At 42.5% G+C, this 24,919-nt stretch overlaps 1 protein-coding gene across 1 annotated transcript in view; it reads left to right on the forward strand.

Annotated features, from left to right (window-relative positions):
* Positions 1-21,866, forward strand: part of LOC145397278 (uncharacterized) — a 149,481-nt gene extending 127,615 nt beyond the window's left edge. Inside the window, exons 16-17 of the mRNA XM_080270474.1 lie at positions 9,396-9,539; positions 21,666-21,866. Of these exons, the coding sequence (XP_080126600.1) occupies positions 9,396-9,539; positions 21,666-21,866 (345 nt within the window). The remainder of the gene's footprint in view (positions 1-9,395; positions 9,540-21,665) is intronic.
* The last annotated feature ends 3,053 nt before the right edge of the window (positions 21,867-24,919 follow it).

Genomic DNA, 24,919 nt, shown 5'->3' on the forward strand with positions numbered 1-24,919 from the left:
TCCAGTCATAAGCGCTATCAGATGCCCGAGTAGCACGAGGGAAGGCATGGAGAGGTGGCACCATGGACGCAACTTCGTCTGAGCATTTGCCAAAAAAATATCGGCAAAATAATGCAAGGGAGGCAACATTCCTTCTTACTTGCAGGGGAGGTAGTTTATTTGTAATGGCAGGGTTGTTAATAATTCTAACAGCTTTGTTCTGAATTTTATCTAGTTGTTTTAAAGCAACCTCTCCACATCCATTCCACAAGAGTGAGCAATACTCAAGCTGAGAGCACACATGACTCTTATAAATTATAGCCAACTGCTCATTAGCGAAGAAGTTACGGACTCTGTACAATAATCCAAGTTTCTTTGAGGTGGTTTTAGCAAGTGGTCTAACATGAGAGGTCCAGCTGAGGGCAATGTTAACTGAGATGCCAAGAATTTCAATACTTTTGGAGATGGGAATATTAGTGACACTGAAGGTAATGTACGAATCTGGCAATATCTGTATATTAGTACATTGTATATATTTAGTTTTATTAGAATTAAAAGAGACAAGGTTGTTTTGTCCCCATTCACTGATCGTAGATAGGTCTTAATTTATGGAGATCGCTGTAGTGAGTTGAGAGGTAGAGATATTAGACTTTGTAAATGGGTGTCTGAGTGTGAATGAACTATGTAATGTTGAGTCAACTACGTATGAATGGATGGGATTGTGAATGACAGATAAGAGATCATTAATATGAACCAAGAATAGGATTGGCGCCAGAACTGACCCCCGCGGCACGCTGGCGTTGAGTGGAAAATGGAATATACATCATCTACTTTTACTCGTATTTTCCTATCACTAAAATATGAAGAAATCATAGCAACAAAAGACGTTAGTCCACAGAAAGGGAGTTTAGACAGCAGGGAACGATGCCATACTCTGTCGAAAGGTTTAGAAATATCAAGAGCTACTGCATGAGTTTCTCCATGTAGATCAATTGATTGATGGATGGTATGAGTTAGGAGATTGAGTATGTCAATGGTAGATCTTTCGTGGCGAAAACCATATTGTCTATCACTAATTAAGTTGTTGGATTCAAGATTTTTAACAATCTGCTTATTAATTAAAGTTTCAAATACCTTACCAAGAGAAGATGTGACAGCTATTGGTCTGTAATCAGAGGGGTCAGAGGAACTTCCTTTCTTCGGAATTGGGTGGATATTGGCTTCTTTCCATGAATTTGGGAATAAAAAAGTACGTATGCATAGTCTGAATGATTTAGCTAGAACAGAGAGAAGTTCAGGAGAACACTTTTTCAAAACAATTGGCGTAATTCCATCTGGCCCTGGAGCTTTGTTGGTAGGTAAATTGTCTAGGATGGATTTTATGTATCTTCATTGCATTTTAAGTGGGGCAATTTCGGGAGAGTCAAGTTCTAATACTGGGACATTCTGGTTGGTATCGTCTATGGTAGAGTTTCTGGCAAAAGTCTATCTATCTATCTATTGCCAGACGCCTCAATCCCGTTTGGGGTGACCACAAACAAATCGCCTCCATGTCGCCCTGTCCCCCGCCATTTCACTGCCCTGCTCCCAACTTGCATCCCCCTCTCTCATATACCTATCCAGCCCATCCCTCCATCTCATCCTCGGCCTCCCCCTCCCTCTTCCCCCCTCCACCTCACTCACATACACTCTCTTCGTCAGTCTTTCACCCTCCATCCTCTCCACATGGCCAAACCACCTCAGTGTGTTCCTCATAACGCTTCCTATCACATCCACATCCACACCACAACGCTTCTTTATATCCTCATTCGTCAGCCTGTCTCCCCATGTGACTCCACAGGCTCCTCTTAAATAACTCATTTCCACTGCTCTCACTCTTGACTTGTGTCCTTCCAACAACGTCCAAGCTTCACTTCCATACGTTAGAGTTGGTATCACAATACTGTCATGTAGTAACTTTTTCACTTCCATGCTCACTTCCCTGTTTCTTATCACTGCTTTCAAAGAACCAGCAACCTTTCTTCCCTGCTGTACCCTTTCAAGCACTTCACCCTCCAAACCTCCATCCTTACTCATCACACTACCCAAGTACTTAAACGTACTCACATTTTCCAATTCCTCACCATCCAACCTCGCTGTACATCCACTGACTTCACCTCTCTCAAAGACCATCACTTTACTCTTCCCTACGTTCACCTTTAGATTCCGTTTCTTACACACACTCTCAAACTCATCCACCAAGCCTTGCAGCTTCCCTTCGTCTTCACTCTACAACACAGTATCATCTGCAAACAACAGTACAGGGAGTTTCCAAACACTATCCTCTCTCACCAGGGCCACTCCAACATCCACTACCCTACCTTGTACCTCTTTTATTACCCCATCCATGTACAGATTGAACAACCATGGAGACATGACACATCCCTGTTTCAACCCAACATTCAAAGAGAAAAATTCACTTAGTTCACCATCCACATGCACTGCAGCCTTCGCACCATCGTACATACTCTTCACAGCATTCAACAACTTCCCATCTACTCCATATATTCATAACACTTTCCACAATCCTTGTCTATCCACCCTGTCATATGCTTTCTCCAAATCCATGAAAGCCGCATACAACGTCTTTCCCTTCTCTTGAAACTTTTCCACTAAAGATCTAAGAATGAATATCTGATCTACACAACCTCTTCCCTTCCTAAAGCCTCCCTGTTTTTCTCCAACTAATTTCTCTGTTCTTTCTTTAACTCTGTCAATAAGTATCCTGCCATACACTTTTCCTATTATACTATGAAGACAAATGCCCCGATGATTACCAAGCACTTCTTTTTCCCCTTTTACTTTGTACAAGGGAATAATTATACCTGACTTCCAATCCTCCGGGACTCTACCTTCCTCCCAGGCCAATCTGCACATCTTCCACATCCATTCTACTACTATCTCTCCCCCATGCTTCAGCATTTCACCACACACTTCATCAATTCCTGGGGCTTTCCCTGATTTAACTTTCTTCATTGCTTCCACAACTTCTATCCTACTGATTTCTTCCTGTCTTCTCACCTCCCTCCTTCTCCCGGCCATTCCCCAGCCACTTATACTCGCATTACTTCCATCCTGTATGTTCAACAATTCCTCAAAGTGTTCTCTCCATCTGCTCACTTTTTCTCCCTTCTCCACTAGTAATCTACCATTTTTATCTTTCACTCCCCTGCTAACTTCAATTTCACCCTGTGTTACTCTTTTCATCTCTTTCCAGAACATTTTCTTACGGTCCCTCCACTTTACACTCAAATTCCTTCCAAATTCCTCATCCACTCTCTTCTTACTCTCTCTTACTAATCTTTTCACCTCTCTCTTTCTACATATAACTCTCTCTTCCCCCTCTCAACTTCTCCCACGCCCCTATTTCTCATCCATTCATTGTATGTTTTCTTCTTTTGTGCCACAGCCTGTCTCGCCTCTTCAGTCCACCACGCTGTTCCTTTCACCCCCATCCGTCTTCTCTTCCTTCCACACACCACATCACATGCTGCACATATTTCTTCTGTAAATATCCCAAACACACCTTCCACGTCAACCATCTGCTCCAATTCATATTTGCCCAATTGTTCCTCCACTTCTCTCTTATACTCTGCCTTTTTCTCATCCTCTTGTAACCTTTCCACTCTCCTTGCAAATACTCCTTCCTCTCATCTTTCCCTTCTTCTATTCCTCCATCTCACTTGAATTCTAATTCTCGCCACCACCAAGTAGTGGTCAGAAAGTCCACTCCCCCAACCTCTATGAGCTCTTGCATCCATTACACATCTTCGCATCCTTTCATCTACACACACATAATCAATCATTGCCTTCCTTTCATTCAGATCACCATCCACCCTTCTCATCACTCGCCATGTATACCTGTGGATCATTTTATGCCTGAAGAGGGTATTGGCTATCACCAACTCCCTCCCAGCACAAATGTCCACTAACGCACTCCCATTCTCATCTATCTCAGCAGGCACACCCCACTCACGAACTATTCAATCCACCTTCACATTCCCAACTTTACCATTCATATCACCGATCAAAAACACTCTCATTCCTTCCAAACTTTTCCATGCACACTTCTACATTTGTCCAGAACTCTTCTAGCACTCTTCTAGCACAATCTTGCATTGGCGCATGCACACACACAATCACCCACATTTGTATTCCAACTTTCAACTTTACCCACACAATCCTTGACACAACTGATCCATACTGTCTTATGCTCTTCTTCCATCTTTTACTCACAACTATACATACTCCTTCCTTTGCCCTCTCATTCTCACCTACTCCTGCACATATACCCCATCCATACTCCCATTCTCTCACACTTTCTCCTCTCCATTTTGTTTCAGTTATTCCACATACATCCACTTTCGCACCCTCAAGCACCTGGACAATCTCTCTCTCTTTCACCTCATCATTCGCTCCCCTTACATTCCACGTTCCGATAACCATGTCCTTTGTCCAGTTCTTGGTCGTCATCGTTTGGTCAGTCCTTGTCCGAGACTTATTGTTTGTTTTTTTAGTTATTTGTTTTCCGGGGAGGGGCACTAACCCTCCGCCAACCCTTTTAGTCGCCTTTTACGACAAGCAGGGATACTGGGGGAGTATTCTTGAAAAAAAAACTCTACCCCCAGGGTATCGTCTATGGTAGAGTTTCTGTCAAATGTACTGGCAAAAATATCTGCTTTCCCACGTGGGTCATTGTAATGTTGCCATCTGAAGATTTTAGTGAGGGAATGGAAGATGACTTATTAAAGTTATTATTTGAAAGAATTAAGAGTTGTCCAGAAAATTCTATTGTCATTACGGCTGTTAAGTAGGTTTGATGCTTGCTTTTGAAGAAAGTTTGATTTAGCTAGATTGAATACAGCTTTTGCATGATTTCTAGCAATTTTTAATTGAGAGAGTGATTCAGATATTTTTGATTTTAAGTAAGAGTTATATGCTAATGACATTTGAGCTGTTGCTCTGGCACAATTGCCATCAAACCATTATGGAGAGTTCGATCTTTTAGTGAACTGTTGACTTGGTATGAATAAATCCATACCACCTAGTATTAAGTCGCAAGTGTGGGACTGGGTGGAATTAGGATCACTAGAGAAGAAAGACTGCCATGGAATGTCAGCAGGATAATTTCTAAATCCACCCCAGTTTGACGTATCAAAGTGCCATCGGGCCACCCTGATAGATTCAGAACAGGGAGGTGTGGGGGGGTTAACTAATGAGGCTTTGATGAGTTTGTGGTCAGGGGATTCAAGTGGTGACAGTACCTCTATCCTATATTGATCTGGATTATTTGTCAAGAATAAATCCAAGAGATGGGCATTATGGTTAGGATTATCAGGTATTCGGGTTAGTTGCTTTACCAGCTGAGTGAGATTAAACAATTCTGCAAACAGCTCGCACTCTAGACCAGTGTCGTCAGTCCTGGGAGAATTAAAAAAAAAAAAAAAATGATTATTTCGGTGCTAAGGGCAAGGATAAGGTTACTCAACTGTGTGGATATGGAATCAAATACACTGGGTTCCGAAGAAGCATTGGGGGAGCAATAAACTACACAAAGATATTTGGTAATATTTTGACAATTTAGTTTATATAGTGAGTAATCAAAACTGGATGATGTGAAGTTTAAAATAGTGTCAACTGCATATTGGGATTTGATATAACAACAGGTGCTGCCCTTGTTATGGAAGTTTGTAAGGAGATGGTAACTGGGAAAACAAAATGGGGATATATTAGTAGAGGGTAAGATTTGTGGTTCTGTGAGGAAAAGGGCCAAAGGGGATATGAACTGAAGGAAAAAATGAGCTGAGTTTAACCCGCAGCGTCCCATCGACGTGAATTAACGTCCACACGTTTTGTCACTGCCAATCTGTTGACGTACTTTAACGCACCTCAATTGCAAAGTTCATAATTTGCAGAATTTTCAAAATTCGCGCGAGATTTTTGATTTGCCCACCTAGGCTAACCTCCCCTAACTGACACCAGGCGAGCAGCATCCCAGACCTCGCGTGACCCACGCGCACCCTTGTCTCGGTCACTCACCTGTTAGCAGTGACCCAGGTCAGACATGGCGCGTAAAGGTCTCTCTAAGGACGAAATACAATCCGCCCTGGATTCCTTCACTGGAGATAGTGATTCTCCACTGGATGACGATGTGGAGGATAGGGATTATGTGCAGTCTGAGGAGGAAACAACAAGCAGTGATGAGGAGCTCCCTTTGCTGAGGAAAAAGCGGTATGTTATGTACAGTAAGGCGAGGGAAGGCCAGCCTGGACCCCATACACATGCACGGACCTCTCTCCAGCCTCTAGAGAGATATTCTGATGAGGACGAGGACGAGGACGAGGAGGGCGGCATAGGACGTGATGCAACCTCGAGGTTGGGGAGGGAGAAAATTTCACCTCGAGGATCAGAAGGTGCAGCGAGAAGGCAAATCAGGTATGATCCTTCTTTATTGCCTGGGAAAGGCGAAAGTGGTGTGGTGGAAGTGAGGGGTGAAAGGGAAAGTGGTGTGGCGGGAGTGCGGGGTGAAAGGGAAAATGGCGTGGCAGGAGTGAGTGGTGAAAGGGAAAGTGGTGTGAAGGAGGCAGCGCGAGCACGTGGTGTACGTGGGCATTGGGGAGGCGAGGTGGAGCCGCTCCCTAGCACGTCTTTCGCCCCACAATATTCCCTCACTTCCTCTCCACAGCCCCATGATGTGGGGAAAGGAAGGAAAGGGAATGGAAAGGGGAAAGGAAAAGGGAGAGGGAAGAGAAGTGCGAGTGAGGAAGGGCGCCGCTCTCCACCTCCCCAATCTCCCCACCCTGACGAAGGCAATGATGGGGACGAGGCTGGAGATGGTTGTGTGTCGTGGAACTGGGAAGATGAGAGTAATTTTATTCCCATCATTCACCCTTTCACTCAGGAGTGGCGGTCTTGTTGCACGGCTCTAGGTATGCATGCAGGCTCCACTAGGGTGGATTTCTTCCCCCTGTTCTTTGGGGAGGAGTTTGTGGGCCGCATAGTGGAGCAGACGAACCTCTTTGCAAGAAGCCAGTGCCATGAAAGTGAACATCTACTGTAGGTACAACAAGCAGGCACTCCCAGCAATATGACTATCCTGTAACCCTTGTTGAGATGTTCTTATTTTTTCCCCTGGTTCTCTTGATGGGTGTTGTAAGAAAAAATCAAATTCCTGCATACTGGACCATGGACCCAATGACCATCACACCTTTCTTTGGAAAGGTAATGGGTCGTAATCGATTCCAGCAGATTCTCAGCCGCCTCCACTTTTGTGATGCAGACAACCCTGCTAATGCCAATAACACAGATAAAATGAGGAGAATTAGGCTTGTCTTTGATCACCTACGGGAAATGCTCTGCTCGTCATTTTATCCTTACAGAGACATCACCATAGACGAGAGTCTTGTGTTGTGGAGAGGCAATATTTCCTTTCGCCAGTACATACCCAGCAAGAGACACCCTTTCGAGTTCAAGATCTTTGTTATGTGTAAGACTGGTTATGTGCAAGACATAGTCTTGTACACGGGCGCACAGACAGACATAACAAAGATCGTAGTATTGGACTCTCAGGGGCCGTGGTGAAGACAATGATAGAGTACCTTCATCGTGGTCATGTGTTGTACATGGACAACTGGTACACTAGCCCTCTTCTCGATCAGTTCCTTCACCAACACGACACTGGAGTCTGTGGTACAGTAAAGAGAAACCGTAGCCATATGGTCAAGGTAGGGAGGAAACTTGACAAAAATAAGGTGGTTTTCTTCTAGGCAAATAACATCCTTGCCACCCTGTGGAACCACAACAGGGAAGTTTGCCTCCTGTCAACTCTACACAGCCCCCTGATGCACCGCACAGACTCCGTTGATCACCGCAGCGAGAGGAGGCGCCACGTCTGGAAACCTGAGTCGGTACTGGACTACAATCTCAACATGAGGCAAGTGGATCAGTGAGACTCCATGATTTCCAGTGTGGACTGTGCCAGGACCACGATGACGTGGTACAAAAAGCTCTTCTTCCTCTTGCTCGACATCACGGTCCTCAACGCACACTACCTCCACGCCATGACAACGGGAATCTCTGAGACCTTTGAGGGGTTTGTGAGGGAGCTGTCTTGTGAAATTATCGCCAGGTAAGCACAGGACAGGCCCCCACACTGCACCCGCACCCCCATGGCTGCCCAGACTCCCCTACGCCTCACAGGACATCACTACCCTAGCACTATCCCTTCCCAACCAAACCGTCGTAAACCCCAGCGCTGCTGCCATGTATGCAAGCACTCGACAGTAAGACCAGCCATTCAGAGAAAAGACACAAGGTACGAGTGTGCAGAGTGCAATGTTGCGTTGTGCCTTCGGCTCTGTTACAAAGAATATCACAACTACCTACACTACTGATACTGTGTGTGATGGCGATAATATGACGCTCACTGTAGAAGTAAGGCTTGTACATACTGTGTGCAATAATATGACGCTCAGTATAATGGTAAGGCCAGTAAGTATGTGATAAGAATTATATAAAGTTGATATAATTCATCATCACAATTCTGCATTACATAAACTTTATCACAGATTTGATTCCCACATTCGCAAATGAACATATGTAAAACAATCAATACCACACAGAAAGACAGCAAACACAAATGACATTCAACAAGAAACAAAATTGTTACTCATGAACCTGATCATAATGAGAGGCTCATAGTTTGCTGATTTAGCCCAGGATAGTATCATTCTCATTTGTATCTTGCGTACTGCACTACCTACACCATAAAAACCACTAACCAGCCATTTTCACTGCTCTAAATATAATGCCTAGACAACATACTCCACCATAACCCAAGGCAGTTCAAATAATTGTAGACACAATTACTGCTTCATACCATCACCCCTAGAAATCTTCATATTGCCATCATCCACTAAAGTTTGTCCTGCTCTCAGACAAGAGGATGACTTTGGAACACTGAGATCTGGACGTCAAACTTCTGTACTTAAGCAAAAACACTGTAGTTAATTCTTAAAATGTTCATTCTTTCCTCCCTGAAATGCTGTGTCATTTACCATAGTACACCTCCGTACTTCATTATGCACACTTTCACATGAAATCCTTCTGCATGACCTCAAGAGTAAAAAAGTCAGTCTTTATAAGCCGGATTTCTGCTGATCAGGGTGTTCATGTTTAGTCGAAACAGAGCACACAGCAGTTAAATGTTGATTTCCGTTGTTGTTTTATAAAGGTTAGCTGAAGGCTTCACTTAACATGTTAGACTAAGGACTCGTAACTCTTACCGACCAAAAAAAAAAAAAAAAAAAAAAAAAGAACCTACATAGAGTGCTTCTAATGTCATTTGAATAGATTTGTATTATTTATTTGTATTCCAGGAATGTACGTGGCCCTTCAGTATAGGGGTTGGGCTGCAGAGTAATACACCTTTGAAGCCAAGGATTGATTTAGTTACTCACAAGATTGTTGCAAGTGGCATGATGTCGCAATGGTTTAAGGAATCAATATGGATTGCTACACGGGTAAGATTGTACAAGCGTCTTTAGAACCAGCTTAATCAGTGTCAGAAACAAGTGAGCCAGTGTCAAAGATAAATAACTTTATTACATATGTTCAGCTCTTTCTCGCACTAGGTTAGTGGTTCTTATCCAGCACGATACCATTCATCCACTGTGGTTTCTAACTCCAAAGGGTGAAGGTTGCAGATCGGTAAGCAGCACTGAGCAGTGTGTGTGTGGGGTAGGGGGTGGGCACTAATAATTAACTATAGACTCATATCTTTTTCACTTATATGTATCAGCTTATCGATGGATTATCATATCAGAATATTAAAATGTGAACGTGTGTATACTGGCAACACCGACAAAAATGTTCTATTCACAGTGATTATGAAGTGCACTTTTCCCAAGGTAAATAAGAGTAACGTGATTCTAGAAGAAAATGATGCTGGTATTTGCATTTGAGCAAGTTATTGAAAAACATTATTGTAAGGTATATGTCACGGAGTTTTTAAAGAGTATACTATATTAAAGGATAATTTTCAATAATACTGAGAGCAGGGACAATGAACTGTCTTGAGAAAATCAAGCAATGATTACTTTATGCCAGCTTGCTTCGCCGATTCTCTAAGGACAAGAATTTATAATCTTTCTCAACAGTACACAGCAGAGACTAATTCCTCACAATTGCTGTTTGTTAGTACTGTTAGCCTCTGGAGAAAGTGACTTCACCCCTGACAATCAATAACTAATGCTATTAATGATAACAGATTCTTGCTGGTGCATTAACTCCTGGTTGGCACAACGGATTTTAAGCTTAATACAAAAGGACTGGCCTAATTATCAGTTATGAATAGCAAAGCGTTTATGCAAACTAGGAGCTATAAGTGAAATAAGCTTAATATGGAAAATAAAACACGAGTTTACATTACATTAAGCTCGAGAAGAAGAACTGTTATATTTATTGATTACAAAGAAATAAATTTACGTTACATTTCAAAATAAGATCACACTCACTCGCTCACTCAAAAGCTAGCTCTTAAACCTAGGAAAAAAACAACAAGAAAATACTGGCCAGAAAAGTGGACAAAGCAGATGACTGGGCGTCGTTAGTGGATGGACACTGCACATGCTGTCTCTCGCCAATCATGCTAGGTGGGAATACGGCGGCAGTGGGAACTATGCGTTGTTGAGGAAGAACACTGCCACACACACTACCTGCTTCCATGGCATACAAATCTTGACTGACTTCAAATCGTGGGAAAGAGGCGAGTGTCGTGGCCGCATTGCTAACAGCTAAAATGAGCGAAACACGCCCATAATAAATCGCTCAGCGGAAGTGCTAATGTTTCGCACAAAGATGATCATTTATGACACAGTGAAAAATTGTTCTGAAAACACTCCCGACCGGGTGAATATGTAGAGGTTAAACTGAGCGATAAATACTGGGATTCCACTAGAATTTGCGGCTTCCCACCAAAGTTGATGTCACGAGTTTATTCAATTACATAATAGCGCCGACTCATGACATAACGCCCCATAAAAATAAAAAATAAATTTCTTCAGAAAAAAAAATTCAATATACATATATATAAATCCTAACTCAGTCACACAAGATTCACACTGTGGTGTGTGTGTGCTATCCTGCTACAGGAGAAAGTCACAGTCGCCAGTGAGCGAAGAAACCTCGCGTTTACGTTAATAGAAGCAAGCTTGAGGGAAAAACTCTGTAACGACAGTGAAAAATCCTGTACTCAGGTTAAACTGAGTGAAAAGTTCGCTACATTTACATTAACAACTAAGTGTTATGTTACGTGATGTATGTAATACACGGTGTAGGTGTGACAGTTGTGGTGTAACTGTACCTATGTGTAAAATCATCTAATTCAAATTTATAGTAAATAATGACGACGAGGCAGAAGAGAAGGGGCAGCAGCATGCGACAGGGATGACCAGCTGATCTGCACGACAATGCTGCACCCACCAGCTGCACCTGCGAAAGGAATCAAGGTGGAGCATCAGAAGTGTCATTTCTCTCTCTCTGCCTAGCAATCAGTACTTATGTCATTATTAACCAGGAAATGTAGTCTTAGGATTCACAAATCGCTCAGGACCCTTATAGTTTACTGGTTTTAACTAGGAAATGTGCCAGTTCTTGAATTGCTCAAATCTCTTAGAATGGGCAGTTTACTAGTTAACCTAACATTATTAACCAGGAAACGTGTCAGTTCTTTAATTGCTCAAATCTCTTAGAACGGGCAGTTTACTGGTTAACCTAACACTACACTTATGACTAATAACAGGAAGCTGAAAATCGCTACGCAATCTCGTTCAGGTCACGTTTTAACACCCACCGTGGGCGTGAACACTTATGTGGATAATGTGCATTCTCTGGGAATCCTCAGAGAGGCCCACAGCTCGAGACGTTCCACAAGGTATTTCATACACAGCCTCGGACTGTCTCTGCGGGGTTCTCAAACTTCCCCCCTTAACTTATGGTATATATGTACAGGCCCTGGACATACTGTGTCCTGTGGGGCCAACGGGTGAGACGTCAGGTCTACACTTTTAACTGGGAACCAAGCTGGTCCTTGGATTACTCAAATCTCTGAGAACGCCTATCTTACGGAACCCAGCCTACAACAGTTGCCCGTATTAGTCATCAGTTAGTAGGCGAGACATCGGGTCTACAACCACATTACCACTGCCCTCTCTTTCAACTGCTTCAGAGATTATGGGTGTGGGTTCAAACGGCGCAGGAAGGACATGTCCCTGATTCGTGGTACGTGGACACACATTGCAGGAACGCACAAAACTATCTATGTCTCGTCCCACCCCTGGCCAGAAAAAGTCAGCTTGGATATGGCCATGGGTCTTCCTTTTGCCCATGTGACCTCCTGAGGCTGAACAATGACCCCATTCTAACACTGCTTGGCAGTACTTGGTGGGAACGACAAACTCCAATCGAACCTCTCCCTCAGGTGTTCGTGACTCACGGTAGAGCCGTCCTTGTTTGTGAAGGAACTTGGCTTGACCTCCCCGTGAATACTTTATCACTCTACCCTTTTGTTTCTTCCGCACGGTAGCAAGTGTCGGGTCAGAGAGTTGTTCTTGGACAACAAGTTGGCTACACATCAGATCTTGCGGCGATTCAATGGTCACCGGGGTGACACAGTTTGGAGCCTCAGCCATGGCTCGTGTTACTGCAGCCGAAGTCTGAGTAGTGTCATCTTCAGTGCAACTATACTTGACACCAGGAATATTGCCTATGATTAGGTCAAATAAAGGTTCTGGCATGACAACTGCGAGTGTTGTACCAGTGTAAAATGGAGATGCCACTGGATACGTTCCTCAGGGAACAATCTCACAGATCCATCAATAAGGTTAGCTTGGATCTGTCGACCTGTGTACTGCTCAGGCCGAACTAAACTCTGCTTGACAGAGCAACCTGAGGATCCGTTGTCTCTCAGGACCTTAACAGGAATGCCTCCCACAAACCCTGGCTGAACAAGGAAGGCACTGTCACCTGTGGGAGGGTCTGTGGAGGAAGCAGCTAGCCACTGAGTAGGCTGCTGAATAAATGATGCGGCAAACATGGTGCCCTGTGAATTAGATACTTGAGGGGTCGTACTCACTGCCTTGGGAGATGGAGCATTGGCCATCTGTGCAGGGGGGTTCACTGTCGACCTGGGACTAGTGAACTGTGGGGGAGTACCCGTACTGGTAGGGACGTGACCACCGTGCTGCTGCTGAGGAATGTAGGCTGCGTTCGCCTCCTGCCTCCTATTCACTTGAGCTGGTGGTGAAAAGGACAGTCCCGACGGTCGGTTGTGTGGCTGATACTGCTGCTGGTTAGGGTCCTGCTTATTGTACCGCTTCCACTCAGGTTTCTGAGTGTTTTGCCCCTGGTCCTTCTTCTGCGGTTTTGGACCTTGGCCATTATTCTAAGAACGGCCTTGTTGCTGGGGTTCAGTCTGAGATGGTTTCTCAGATTTATCAGCTTTCCTGTTGCAGGTATGCTGCTTGCGAGTTTGGTACCCATATGCAGTAAAGAATGCGTCAGCCTTCTTCACCATTTGACTGGCATCTCTTACCTGGCAGATCTTAAGCTGAGCCATAAGTTCAGTAGGCCACGACTATTCTAGCTGTGTACGCAGCATAATGTCAATTATCCCCTCACGCGTGAAAGGAGTTTCATCTTTCTCCATCCACTCATCTAAGTAAGCAGTAAGCCGGTCAAGAAACTGAACGGCAGTCTCTTTATCCTGTAAACGCACCCTCATGAACTGACTCTTGGCGTCATCAACTGTGAGACCGTACGCTTTGATGAGTGCGGCCTTCATCATCTCATACGTGAGATTGTCTCCACGAATTCTGTGGAGAATATCGAGGGCAGGGCCCTCAAACAGGCTAAGAAACTGAAGCCGCTTAGCTGCATCATCCAGCTGGCAAAGTTGAGCCATGTCTTCAAAACGAGCTATGTATGGCTCGATTCGCTCGCCTTCCTTGTATGGGGGAAGCTTGATTTGTGGGGTCGCCATAACATGTGCAGGGAGAGCGCTCGTGGAGCTTGGGCCAGCTGCACCAGATGTGTCTGAAGCCAAGGAATCTCGCTTGAGCTTCAACATTTCAAATTTATGTTTTTCGCGTGCTTCTCGCTCGGCACGTTCATATTCTCATTCTCTCTCACGTTGTTGTAACTCGTATTGACGTTCTCTCTCTCGTTCCTCACACTGTTCTCGCTCATGTTCTAACTCAAGTTCGCGTTGTTTTTGTTTGTGTTTGCGCTGTTCTCGCTCATGTTCGCGTTGCATTCTACGCTTTTCATGAGCATCACTCTCGCGTTGCTGCTCGTGACTAAGCCGAGAGAGGACATAATTCTTAACGTCTGTTGGGTCTGTAAGCCCCATATCTTTAGCTTCCTGTACATAGACGCTGGTGGACATGATGCTAACTCAATCTAAATAAACTAGCGACTCAGTACTGACTGCAAGTATTTCAGAGAAAGAAGCCAATACTCGAGAATAAAGAGTATAGGCACAGGTTAGTGGTGACCAGTTTTATCTAACTGAACTGGTAAAGAAAGAAAATTAAACAAACAACTGACTGTGAAAACTATTATGTAAATTAATAAAAATGAATTAATAATCACTAGTAAGGTAGTGCCTATAGACTTTAATGATAAATACCTAAGTATGAACGAGTGAGTATTATCTCGTGAATAGCCTTAGAGCTAGGAGTTAATATCCTGGAATGAGGTCGCCAATTGTCACGGAGTTTTTAAAGAGTATACTATACTAAAGGATAATTTTCAATAATACTGAGAGCAGGGACGATGAATTGTCTTGAGAAAATCAAGCAATGATTACTTTATGCGGCTTCCTTCGCCGATTCTCTAAGGACGAGAACTTATAAACTTTCTCAACAGTACACAGCAGAGACTAATTCCTCACAATTGCTGTTTGTTACTACTGTTAGCCTCTGGAGAAAGTGACTTCACCCCTGACAATCAATAACTAATGCTATTAATGATAACAGATTCTTGCTGGTGCATTAACTCCTGGTTGGCACAACGGATTTTAAGCTTAATACAAAAGGACTGGCCTAAGTACCAGTTATGAATAGCAAAGCGTTTATGCAAACTAGGACCCTATAAGTGAAATAAGCTTAATATGGAAAATAAAACACGAGTTTACATTACATTAAGCTCGAGAAAAAGAACTGTTAAATTTATTGATTACAAAGAAATAAATTTACGTTACATTTCAAAATGAATTCAAAATAAGATCACACTCACTCGCTCACTCAAAAGCTAGCTCTTAAAAATAGGAAAAAAACAACAAGAAAATACTGGCCAGAAAAGTGGACAAAGCGGATGACTGGGTGTCGTTACTGGAAGGACACTGCACATGCTGTCTCTCGCCAATCATGCTAGGTGGGAATACGGCAGCTGTGGGAACTATGCGTCGTTGAGGAAGAACACTGCCTCACACACTACCTGCTTCTGCAGCGTACAAATCTTGACTGACTTCAAATCGTGGGAAAGAGGCGAGTGTCGTGGCTGCACTGCTAACGGCTAGAATGAGCGAAACACTCCCATAATAAATCGCTCAGTGGAAGTGCTAATGTTTCGCACAAAGACGATCATTTATGACACAGTGAAAAATTGTTTTGAAAACACTTCCGACCGGGTGAATACGTAGCAGTTAAACTGAGCGATAAATATTGGGATTCCACTAGAATTCGCGGTTTCCCACCAAAGTTGATGTCATGAGTTTATTCAATTACATAATAGCGCCGACTCGTCACAGTATACTTAAGATAGTTCAAAGAGCAGGATGGCTAGTTTAGATATACTGTTGCAGGGTCATCACGCTTAGTGAAACCTTACCAACTTAACTTCAATGACGTTTCAATTTTGTTAATACTATACCCGGTTAATCTAACTTGCTCTAAAATTACCACCTCTCCATTTTGAATGCTAATGTGTATAAAAAGATGAACACTAGATTATGGTGCAATTCACACACACACACACACACACACACACACACACACACACACACAAAGTGCAATTGAAAGGATGTAAAACCTCAGCATTATCTGTTTCTGCCATAACACTACGTGAAATGGGCTACAAAAGGATAAAAATCTGGGCCACCATATACAGTAACTTTAATCATCTTTTGAGTTTTTTTTTTTTTTCGGAATTGAGAATTTAAATGACTCCATCACTAACCTCTTCATTACTTGAGATCTGCTCTAAGGCTAATGAATGCGCGTGATGGCAGCAAAAAACAAAAATAAATAAAAGAGTCATCCTGCTAAAAAAAAAAATAAAATAACACTAAGTAAGACTAATACAGAGGTAGCAATACCTTTGCCCTCTTTTGAATACAATTGATATTCACACGTTTGGTACATCAGTATTTTGGCGACATGAAACATTGATTTATCTGAAAGTAATCTAATAATCCGAGTAGTTAAACTGTATGTTACTGACTCGCAAAATACTGGTGAACATTATAGAAGTTTTTTTTTTTTTTTTCAGACCTTTTATGAAAATATTAAATGTTGCACATTCATTATATTTTTTAAGCTTTTGACAGAGCGTGGCACCATTCCCTGCTATCCAAACTCCCTGCTATGGACTAACGTCTTTTGTTTCTCTGCTTTCCTCTTATCTCAGCAACAGAAAAATAAGAGTAAAAATAGATTATATATATTCCAATCTCCACTCAATTAATGCCGGCCTGCCACAAGGATCAGCTCTGGCGCCAACCCTATTGCTCATTCATATTAATGATCTCTTATCTGTCACTCACAGTCCCATTCATTCATATGCAGATGACAACGCTTCACAGTTCATTCACATTCAAACACCCATTTACAAAGTTTAATATCTCTAACTCTCAACTCAGTGCAGCCATCTCCATTAATTAAAACTTGTCTACGATTAATGAATGGGAACAAAATAACTTTGATTTAATGTTACAGTTTACTAATAGACAGATGCTGCCGGATTCATATATTACCTCCAGTGCTACTAATATTCGTATCTCCGAAAGTATTGACATTCTCGGTGCTTCACTTAACAGTGCCCTCGGTGGGACCTCTTATGTCAGATCACTTGCTAAAACCGCTTCAAAGAAACTTGCATTATTGTGCACAGTCCGTAACTTCTTCACTAACGAGCAGTTAGCTATAATTTATGAGAGTCATATGCGCTCTCAGCTAAAATATTGCTCATCCTAGTGGAATGGATGTGGGGAGGTTGCATTAAAACAACTAGACAAAATTCAGAACAAAGCTGTTGGACTTATTAATAACCATGCTATCGTGAATAAACTGCCTTCCCTACAAGTAAGAAGGAATGTTGCCTCCCTTGCATTATCTGAAAGATACTTTTATGGCAAATGCTCAGACGAACCTGCGTCCATTGTGTCACCTCTCCATGCCTTCGCTCGTGCTTCACAGGCAGCTTGTAGCGCTCATAAGTGGAATGTCACACAGCCATATTGCAGAATATCTACCTGTCAGATTTCATTTATTCCTCGATGTACATCTCTCTGGAACTCGCTTCCCCGGAGTTGTTGTCCCCCAAACTTCAACCAACAGTTGTTCAAGTCGAACTGTTACAGATTTTTTTATGAATGGAGGACGCCAGTAATCTGATGTAATGGATTTTTTTTTATTCATTTGTTTTTCTTTCCTCTGTTCTGTTATTTAAGAAAAAAATGATAGCGTTGTCGAAACACAGTCAGTTTCGTTATGATAATATATATGTGTGTTTGGGTGAAAGGGAGGAGACCATCTTTGCTGCCTAGCAAAACCGAAAAAAGACCTGGAAGCACTGATATTCTCCTTCCAAACTGTATTGCTGCATTATCACATTTTATATGTAAACATCAGTGTGTGTGTGTGTGTGTGTGTGTGTGTGTGTGTGTAAGACGATTTTTTAAAAAATACACTGGGCTAAAGATAATCCTAGGAATTAGGCACAGTGTAATAGAATCACATGGAATAATTATTATAATGTTTTATTTATTATTATAATTATTATTATTATTATTATTATTATTTTTGGAGTGGCCTGTGCTCTTTAGAAGCAAGTAGTTTCTCTCATTATATGTTTTAAGATTTAATATTTGTTAGTTTCAAATCTCCTATTATTCTCCATTTGGTAAATGGTATAAAATCAGAGTGGAGATAGCTTTTACTTAGTAAGATCTAAATAAAGACTTACCAACAATTATTCTCACTTTATGATTATTGATTACGTCTGATTGGTACATGAACAGTCCTTTATTATCCTCTGATATGTGGATATTAAAGAAATATACGGTAGACTCAACAGTGGGAACGAACTTGTGTTTGTAAGTACTGAGATATGAAAAATATAGTGTAGATAAAACATCAATTGTTGAGTGGGAAGTGAAGTACAGAATGATTTTGTGTGTGTGTGTGTGTGTGTGTGTGTGTGTGTGTGTGTGTGTGTGTGTGTGTGTGTGTGTACCCCCTCCACAATATGTCTACCCCCGATGTATATATGTTCCCCCCCAATGCATACATGCCCCCACTAATCTTGTTAGGTCAGCACCCTTTCCCACGCCTGAAGACGGCGTTATTACATCAGTTCTTAGCAGACAGTCGAGAAGGGTAGACTGTTTTACTGTGAGCTTGTAATAAACTCCTTATCTAGCTGTTTGTACACGGAGTTTCTATCACCAAAGTATTGCAAGTTACATTTGGTAGCAGCGGTGTTTCGAACCATCACATTCTGACCGCCTCCTTGGATTTTTAGTGATACAACAAGATACACGACGACATCGCCTCTTTGCGCTACGATCTTGCGCCCCTGGCCGACGTAGCCATTGCCCTACCTGCCTACGCGCACCAGCTCCACGGAACCAGGAACCATCTCACGGCCCTCATGGGGACACACAACCCGAATAAGTATCTCTATAACCTTTTCCTCCCACTCTCCTGGCAGTTGCAATACATAAGTAACAGATTCACTGAGCTCAATGACACATTTTCCATTCAGACACCCGTGGGTCGTTCTCGTGTGAAACGAGGTCTCTTCGACTTCGGCGGTGAGATTCTGAGTGGCTTGTTTGGCGTTGCTACAGCCCGTGACATTTCTGGCTTCAAATCTGATCTCACTCATTTAGCTTCAGCCCTAGAATCAAACGCCGAGTCCTTAAAATCCAACACACTATGTTACCGAAGCTCACAACCCAACTCAATGAAGTCACGTCCACTCTAAACAATTTCACCGATATCTTACAACGCCACCTTTCAGATCTCAACGTTATCTCTCAGTTCTTCTACCTCAAACTCAACATGGATAATCTCCAACTGGCCGTTGACTCTCTCCTGTCTCAAGTCTCTACCTTGGTTCGTATCCTGGTCGATGCTATCAATGGACGTGTCACTGCCAACTTGGTACCTGTCTCAGCTCTCCGTTCTGTCCTGGAGTGGGCTCACTCCACCTTCGGTCTCTCCCCAGTCCTCCCTTACTCTTCCCTTGAATATTATTATCCTGTTCTCGAAGCCACTCTTCTCACTACATACGTCGTCGTCCATATTCCTCTCCGTTCTGCCATAACCTTTAACCTTTTCCACATCATTCCCTTCCCTTTCCGCCTCAACAACTCCTTGTTACAGGTATCTGTTCCTTCAGAATATTTCCTCCTCTCCCATGATCATCTTTCCGTTGCCTTCCTTTCTTCCACAGACCTCCAGCAATGTTCCTCCCTTACTCCGACCTCTCGTCTCTGTGCTGCCCACCTTTTCGCTATCTTCCCTAGCAGTGCTACACCCTGTGAGTCTGCTTTAGTTCGCAACTATTCCATCTACTCGGCCTGTCCTTTTGTCCCAGCTCCTGACGTCCCGGTCCACCATGCTCACCTCAACCATGTCCAGTATTTCTTCTTTGCTGTTCCCATCTCTGTCACAATCATGTGTCCTGGTTCTTCCGTTCGCTCCGTCCCCGCTAGTGGTCTCTACAAAGCACCTGACTATTGTACCGTCAAATCAGGGTCCGTCATCACTTACGCCACTCGCTATCACCAAGCTGTTCGTAAACACTCCTATGACATCTTTCAACCAATCGACATGCCTTCAACCCTACCATCTGCCAACATTACCATCACCTCCCCTCACTTGCGCATGCTCACCTTCCTCAATGACAGTGATTTCATTATGGATCAATTTTCTCTGGCCTTCAGCCGTTCATGGGTTCATCCAACAGTTGTGTTTCCCCCTGTGGTTATCACTTTCATAGGTTTTCTACTCATCATCTGTGCAGTGCATTGTTGTGTCAGAAAAATGGAACGTCGACTCGAGGAAATCAGAGTCGCTACAGGCATAGTACGCCCTACACACGACGTAGAAACTCCCTGTACTTAGTACCCTCGCATCCCGTGACTACCATTGCCATCTAACAATTAACCAAACTGTGAACAGCACTCTGCCTACTAGAAAATGATGGTATTTCTTTCATGCATTACTGAGTGACAGTGTATCCTACAGAAACTACAAAAAAAAAAAAAAAAAAAAACTGAAGGAAGAACAACACTAGAACTCTCATATCTACTCCTTGTTTATCATGTATCAAACTATTATTGTGTAATTCCCATTATGTTTATATATACCTTCGAACCTTACTGGATTTGTACCTATTATTCCTTGTATATCTTATATGTATATATCCTTCTAATTCCCTCCCCTCAACATGGCCATGTCTCCCCTACTGCCCCTGTATCATACTTATCCCTTGTACAAACCTCCCGGTCCTGCCTTACTCCTATAATCAAACACCATTTAACTCCCGGTGTCAGGAGACACCGTCTCAGCTACCCGGGGAAGTAGTGTACCCCCTCCACAATATGTCTACCCCCGATGTATATATGTTCCCCCCAATGCATACATGCCCCCACTAATCTTGCTAGGTCAGCACCCTTTCCCACGCCTGAAGACGGCGTTATTGCATCAGTTCTTAGCAGACAGTCGAGAAGGGTAGACTGTTTTTTTTTTTTTTTTTTTTTTTTTTATGTGACCGACTCTGGGCATAGGCTTCACAGCCTGCTTTCAAGGCCCAGTAGTCCTCCTACACACCGCACACCTCTACATGTCACCACTTCGGCGCTAACACCCACCATCCATACTGAATACATGCTAGGGCTGTCTCATACAAGACTGGTGTATTGGTTTTACTGTGAGCTTGTAATAAACTCCTTATCTAGCTGTTTGTACACGGAGTTTCTATCACCAAAGTATTGCAAGTTACATGTGTGTGTGTGTGTGTGTGTGTGTGTGTGTGTGTGTGTGTGTGTGTGTGTGTGTGTGTGTGTGTGTGTGTGTGTGTGTGTGTGAATGGAGAAAGGTTGGAATTTTTAGAAGGTTCCATCTACCAAGATGCAAAGGCAAACGAGAGGTAAATGACAGGAAGTGGAAAGTATATTGGTCGAATGAAGTAAAGTGGATGTTGGCATGAAACCAACGATAGAACACCGAGCGCTGAGGCTGAGATGTTACAGCATGAAGATATGGTACTATCCACATTAATGAATGGGACTGATATATTTATCTTACCACAAGAAACAAGGGAGGTGAGGGATAATAAATCATACATTATATTAACAGGAGAACCGGATGAAGCAGAAAGAGACCAACAAGGAGGAAGAAACAGACAGCGAGACTGAGGTGTTCCGAGTTTTGCCCCTAAATGTAGAGCACATGCAAGGGGTCTTCTACATCCTTGGAGTCAGCCACCTCTCTGCTGTCCTGGCGTTTCTTGTCGAGTTGTGTCTTGCTCGCAGAGAACAACACATCACCAAAGACTGACCCACAGACGAAGATGATTTTACTCAAATTAGGAGAAATGTTTGATAGTGTAGCGACTCCTGATGAACTCTGTTAACAGTCATTATGCAGAAAAATTATATGTAACAGGATCTTATGCTTTATACGTGTAGTAATAAAGTTTATTAAATCTCTATGTTTCCAAGGTACATTAAGTCCTACCCAGCCTGCTGCTGCACAGTTTCATTTACTTTCCGCTTTCAAAACAGAATTCTAAGTCCTGAATGATGAATGTAGCTTCGTGACATGACCATCCAGTATAAAGGAATAAACTCTGAAAGACGTAGGGAAAAAAAAAAAAACGGTAATCAATTGGCAACATGTGTACATCCATGTCCGGAGATGTAACACAGTGCTGCCATCATTGTCATGGCACTGTACAAGGTAGATCCCGACAGTGTCAGCAATGGTTTCTGTTGTGTAGGTAGAGGGCTTCTGCAGTGTGGTCAGAGAGCTCATGTAGCGATGGCTGTGTTTGTGTAGTGTGGGTAGTGGGTTCCTGTATCTACGTCAGTGATATCTCCATTGCTGATAAGTATACTCAAAGGATGCGCCAGGAATGAAGTTGAGGCCGGAATCGGAAGTAAGTCCATCTTTGTAAACTGAGAAGATAAGGTTCTACGGAAGCTCCTATTTCTGAGTTTTCTGGGAATCATTGATAATAATGCTGTAAACATTAATTTGTTAATATATAGAGTACAAGAAACAAAGAATCATTGCAGTTGTCTCTACCACGAAATCCATGACTGACTGAAAAAAGCTGTGCCTCGCCTACTCGAGCTCTGTTATAAAATAGGGATGAATTTATGACAAATTGTGCGATTTTGTAGGTTGTGATAAAAAAAAAAAAATGAACAACCCATTCTCTGAGACACGTTCTGGATAGGCCACTTCTGTCAGACATGATATAGGTAACATTGAAAAAATGTATATATATAAATAAATACCACAATAGCTAGATGTCCTTTGTTCATTCACCTTCCAGATCTACACGATCAGATAATTTGTGTCATTAGAGAAGTCGATTTTGGTCTCAGTATGAAGGCACTTAGAGGCAACAATAACGCGATACTGAATGGTGAAGTCGGTGTGGTCTCTGATATTGTAGATGGAAAGAAGTGAAGTACAGTGAAAGGACATTTTCAAAAATCCCGTCATTACGACCTGTACTTTTGTCAAGACACTAAAATATCATAACTCACTACATAACAGCTAGTACCGTATATATTTAATATAGAGGTTAGAAGAAAGTCATGCCTAAGTGAGAGGGCTAGAGGAAATAACGTTTGCACATTCTCTAGTTAGGAATTTCACACACAGCACAATGTGACTCCTGATGGGAGCTTTCCACAGTCTCGGGAGTTCCTTTCCACGTACCCTCTCGCGTGACACAACCAGTCATATACAAGGGAAATGGGAGAGACAGGGCAGAAGGGGTAAGGAGAGAGAAAAGACAATGAGGAGAGGCAGGAAGGAGCATGCGGGGTTAGCAAGCAATAACCCAGAGAGGCATGAAGAAGCGCGTGGGGTTAGCAAGCAATAAACCACTCTCACCTCAGTACTGCTTTTGTGAGATACTCCTTTTGAAGAAGTAAAGTGCAATCAAACCCCAGACTCATCTTTATCTTTCTCCTGCCATCTATGACAAGTACAACGAAAATTCTCTCCTTGAAATCCCAACAATTCAACATAATTTTGGAAAAGCTGAGAGATGACTACGATATTATTTTTGGTGGCAGTAAGCGTACGAACCACGTCTGCGATTCTACAGTTTAGCCTACAGTATCACAATAGAATAAAAAAAAAAACAAGAATGTTCGAGCCATAGGATGCCTTACAACTTTATACTGGCAGTAGTTTGACGATCTACAATTACAACCAACTTCACAATCTCTATCTGTCTATGAGTATGTATCGACATCGGTGGTAAGCAGCGAGCCAACGAACCACAATAAAATTTCCTTACGCCGCACGATTATATCAACGTTCAGCATTTAGCTACGACAAATCTATTCAGCTACGAGCTTCAGTTCTACGATTCATGGTAGACTACAAGTATATACGACTGCCACAAAACAAGCCATATCTACAAGCAACATTCTTCCAGCAAACCAACCTACGCAGTAGGGAGGGAGATGGCACTGATTCATTGGTGACGGAAGACAATGCAGCATCACAAGAACAAGCCCTGACCCACCACTCACATCACTCACACATTACTCGCCGCTGATCCATCACCACGGCGCTCAGTCTCCAAGGGTGACCTCATTCTACATTTGTTAAGTGGTTATATATACTTTTGCCTATTTTTCCCAGAGAGCTTAAACACACAATCCCTTTTTTTATTTATAATTTCACCAATGAATATCACCACTATCCTACAGGGATGTATTGCTAATACAAGAATGATAAACATTTTGCACAAGATATACAGTAAAATTATCGTCTTTACAACAGACTAAGTAACATTTAAGAAAGACATATTGAAAACAGGGTTAGGAAAAACAAAAACAAACAAACAGGCAGTGAACGACGTTACAACCTGAGATAGCCTTTTCACACGCCATTTAATTCCTTATTCTTTTTTTCTTACATTTAACTACTTCTAGTAACAAACACCACTTCATTTATATACAAATTTATGTACATACACCATCCTCAGTTATCTATATTAAGTCCTTTACTGGTTACTAGTACCAACAATATATATATATATATATATATATATATATATATATATATATATATATATATATATATATATATATATATATTATATGGAGCTTCTGTGGTATAGTGGTAGACTGTGCGTTTCGCACGCTGGTGAGCGCGGGTTCGCCTCCCGCCAGAGTTGTAAAAAATTTGAGAAGCGTTCACCAAGGCACTTGCTACTTTGACGGACACAAGGGGGTGCTGTGGTTGAACCAGTGTCGCATACTAGTATCCTTGCACCCAATCGGCTTAAGGCGGGCCGATTACACTTGGTTCACAGACTACACACACATCCAAAGTCACTACAACACTAATATTACACT

The sequence above is a fragment of the Coenobita brevimanus genome, chromosome 40 (assembly GCF_032717465.1).
Source record: "Coenobita brevimanus isolate Jiangsu-jjx chromosome 40, ASM3271746v2, whole genome shotgun sequence".
NCBI lineage: Eukaryota > Metazoa > Arthropoda > Malacostraca > Decapoda > Coenobitidae > Coenobita > Coenobita brevimanus.